At 47.1% G+C, this 3,452-nt stretch overlaps 1 protein-coding gene across 1 annotated transcript in view; it reads right to left on the bottom strand.

The window, feature by feature from the left end:
* Positions 1-294: 294 nt before the first annotated feature.
* LOC101852330 (probable low-specificity L-threonine aldolase 2) overlaps positions 295-3,452 on the bottom strand; it is a gene marked incomplete in the record, with an annotated part of 27,309 nt that continues 24,151 nt past the window's right edge. The window contains 1 exon segment of the mRNA XM_035970511.1: positions 295-515. Coding sequence (XP_035826404.1) covers positions 348-515 — 168 coding nt within the window.

Below are 3,452 nucleotides of genomic sequence, written 5' to 3'. Positions count from 1 at the left end.
TTAAAATTAACAAAATCGCATAATTTCACATTTTTGGGCTCAGTTTGCATAATTTCAGAATTTTTTCCTTGCATAAAACAACAGGGACAGCATTCACTCACTCACTTTTGGGTCATTCCATGACAAAGAAAACTGCAATGACACATGGAACGCTGATATCGGAAATGATGACCCGCAGAAAAAATTCTAGGCACTTCTTTTTTGTAAGAGGCAATCTTCCTCTAGCGACCTCCCCTAAAAAAACGATAACACAAAAACAAAAATATAAAAAACAACCTCCCCCCTACTCCCCCCCTGACAATATAATTTTTAAAAACCAAAAAAAACAGGTATCAACAGGAGTGGATTCACTGGCTGGACAGCTCCTCAATGACGTACTGTATCTTCCTGACAGCTTTGTCCACGTCCTCGTCACTGACATCATGGTGTGTCACGTACCGCACTGTCGTCGCGGTGAACGGCAGCATCCGCACGGAGACAGCCTCGCCCAGCGCCGTCTTCTCTCGGTCACTCACCTGGCATGGGAGGAGAAAAAATCCACAATTCCTTCACAATCTGCGCAATCACCAAGGACCTTACAACAAATGGACCCTCCTCTCTCTCTTCGCGGCAATGCGCGCAGCGCGCCCAGCGGAACTTACAAAATGGCCGCCAACCATGGTCACCCAGCGCAAACTGCAGTTTTTTTCTTCACAAAGGATATATAGTAGGGCTGTGCAGTGGGCTAAGGTATGGGAGGGATTATGTGCAAAAAAAGGGGGTGAAGGTGGTGGGGCTGGCCTGGGGAAGTTAGATGAGAGAGAGAGAGAGAGAGAGAGAGAGAGAGAGAGAGAGAGAGAGAGAGAGAGAGAGAGAGAGATAGTCTTATCTTGTCACGCAGAAAAAGACTAGAAGGGTCAACCATGACCTTACCACGTGGACATCTTGGCTAAAGTAAGCAGCAACGATCCAACTTTTAGCGCACTGGTAAACTACATGAGCGATGGACTGCGCTGAAAGGCTTCATAAAATAACATCATGTGATGTCGCAGAAGAAATCCATGTCCCCAAGTCTATTTGGCAAAACCAGCACCTCTATTATAAACCTTATCAATAATCTCATGCAGACGTATCCCAATTTCAAAAACTTTGTCACAAACCTGCCCCTTAACAGCAAATAAACGTCCATTGAATCTTGGAATTCACAGCGCACTTCAAACCCCTATCACGCTTCACTTTCATACGGTCTAACAGGATCTTATTCGGCCTTGATCTAAGTCTTAAATATCCCCATTGCAAGTCACTGCACAAACTTCACAAGGCAAAGCTATCTATATCGGCGCCACAATAATACACCTCTAGCGAATGAAAGATCGAAGTGAAACTCTTTCAATGGGTAGCTCTGGAACGAGCGCTGATTCGAAACAGCGCATAGACAGGGGATATAATATACAGCGGGTGAAGCAATATCTTTCCTCAAGGTGGAAAAGGGGGAGGGGGGGTGGTTGAAAACAGAGAACACGGAGCAAATTGTGTTCATACTGTTTATCAGTACAACTGAGGAGTCGAAGGCACCTTCAATTCTAACCTGAGGTAAAAAATAACAAAAGAGAAGAAAAAAGACAAAACTCAAAACGTCAAAAGAGCAGAGTTTGAAAAAGAAAATCTTAAGTCGCAAGGATGCTTTTCTTTGTACAACCAAATGGACAGACAAAAGAAGTATCTTCATACCAGTATCACCTCAGTGTGATATCCACTGTAAGACCACGAGCCGAGAAAGCCACTCAATAAAAGACAGGCTGGACCAAAGTAATTCGGAAACGCATCCTTCCAGCACATGTGTGCATACATCTCTGGTCACCTCCAAACGACATAGGACACACACACGTGTGGTACGTGTCTACACACCGGCTCGTGAGGAGAATAAGACGCAATGAAGAATGCACGTATGGAAACCATTATAAAAAAGCAAGGTGTTGGAAGCGGCAGAAATCATCAGGACTTTGCCATCACGGCTCACAAGAGCCCCAACAAAACTAACTGACCTGGAGCGAGCCACAATGCAGAAATGAGACAAGTAGTGGTCGAGACGACCAGCAAAGACATAATAAGTGGGGATCGGAAAGAAACGTGCCAGTCGTCGTCCTCCTCCTCTTCCTCCTGCCCACTGATAACGGCAACCTGCAGAGAAGAGAGGATCCACTCCAGCCAACGTCACACACGGTTCTCATGCTCAAGACGCGTCCAGACGCACCGTAAGTCCGTGACGCCGTGACGCTGTACAGCCGCACGCCTCTCCCGTCCGTCCGTGTCGCAACAACTGCCAACACTGAGACAGTCAGTCACAGGAGAGAGGGGGGTAGGCATACCTGTGTCCCTGGGAGCCCTTATCGTGAGCAAACATTGGCCGGCTTCTTACATACAGGGCAAACAACAGGCCAGAGGGATACCCCCTCAGCCCCACCTCTACCCCCTTTTTACCCACCCATCCCATCCACTCGCACGGAGATTAGGAAACCAACCAGTGGTGGCCATCCACATCTACTATACAAAGCTACCCCCCCCCCTAACTTCTACCCCATCACACTATTTCCTCTGTCTCTCTCCCGTTTTTTGGGTACATCTCCACCCTTTCCACCCTCAGCGTAAGTTAGAAAACAACCACACACTAACTGTCATCTTTCGGTTTTTCGTACTGGTATAAGAACGAACTCTTTAACTACATGGCGGCAAAACTGCTACCTCCACCTACAGGCCCCACCCCTCAGCGTATGCCCATACTAATGATACAGCAAACAAAGGAAATATCCCCCATTACCCACACCCGCTGTCAAAGTTCCCAAATTTCGAACTACGGTAAGAGGACTGTTTTTCTTTCCACGTTTCATTATCAGCGTCAGAAAGACCACTTGAGCAGAGGGCAAATAGGTAGGTAGGCCCTGAGCTCCGATGCGCCAGAGACGGGTGGGCTTCGTATTTGTGAACATTCCTCCCAAGCAAAAACAATAAAAATGCAACACGTGCTCTTCGAACGTTTTTTCCAAGAACAGGAAAAAACAGGTAGGCATAAAATGCAAATCATGCACACAAAGGTCAACCTTGACCAAAGCAAAGCGCGGTGAGCACCTCACCTGAAACCCCAGTGCGGCTTCAGTCGTGGCCTAACGCCCTACTAGACGCAGAACAGGAACTATAGGAGTTAATCTATGACTAAGGACAAGCAGAAATAAAAATGGAAACAGCGTAAAGCTAGATGATATTATGTAGGCCAAGGAGACACTCAGAAAACTCGAGAAATGCCTCTCTCATGGCGGGAAATGGAACAGCTTCCATATGTACGATTCACCAGTGCTTATTTCTATCGCAAACAGCTCGGGAGATAAAAGCTGTCCCGCTCCCCGGGGCAGACAGTGGACGGAATATTCCAAACGACGCCCCCTTGTGTTCTGCATTTTCAAAACCCCGGGGGGGGG

Source organism: Aplysia californica, unplaced genomic scaffold, assembly GCF_000002075.1.
Source record: "Aplysia californica isolate F4 #8 unplaced genomic scaffold, AplCal3.0 scaffold00277, whole genome shotgun sequence".
NCBI lineage: Eukaryota > Metazoa > Mollusca > Gastropoda > Aplysiida > Aplysiidae > Aplysia > Aplysia californica.
This window is presented reverse-complemented; position numbering and strand designations above follow the sequence as displayed.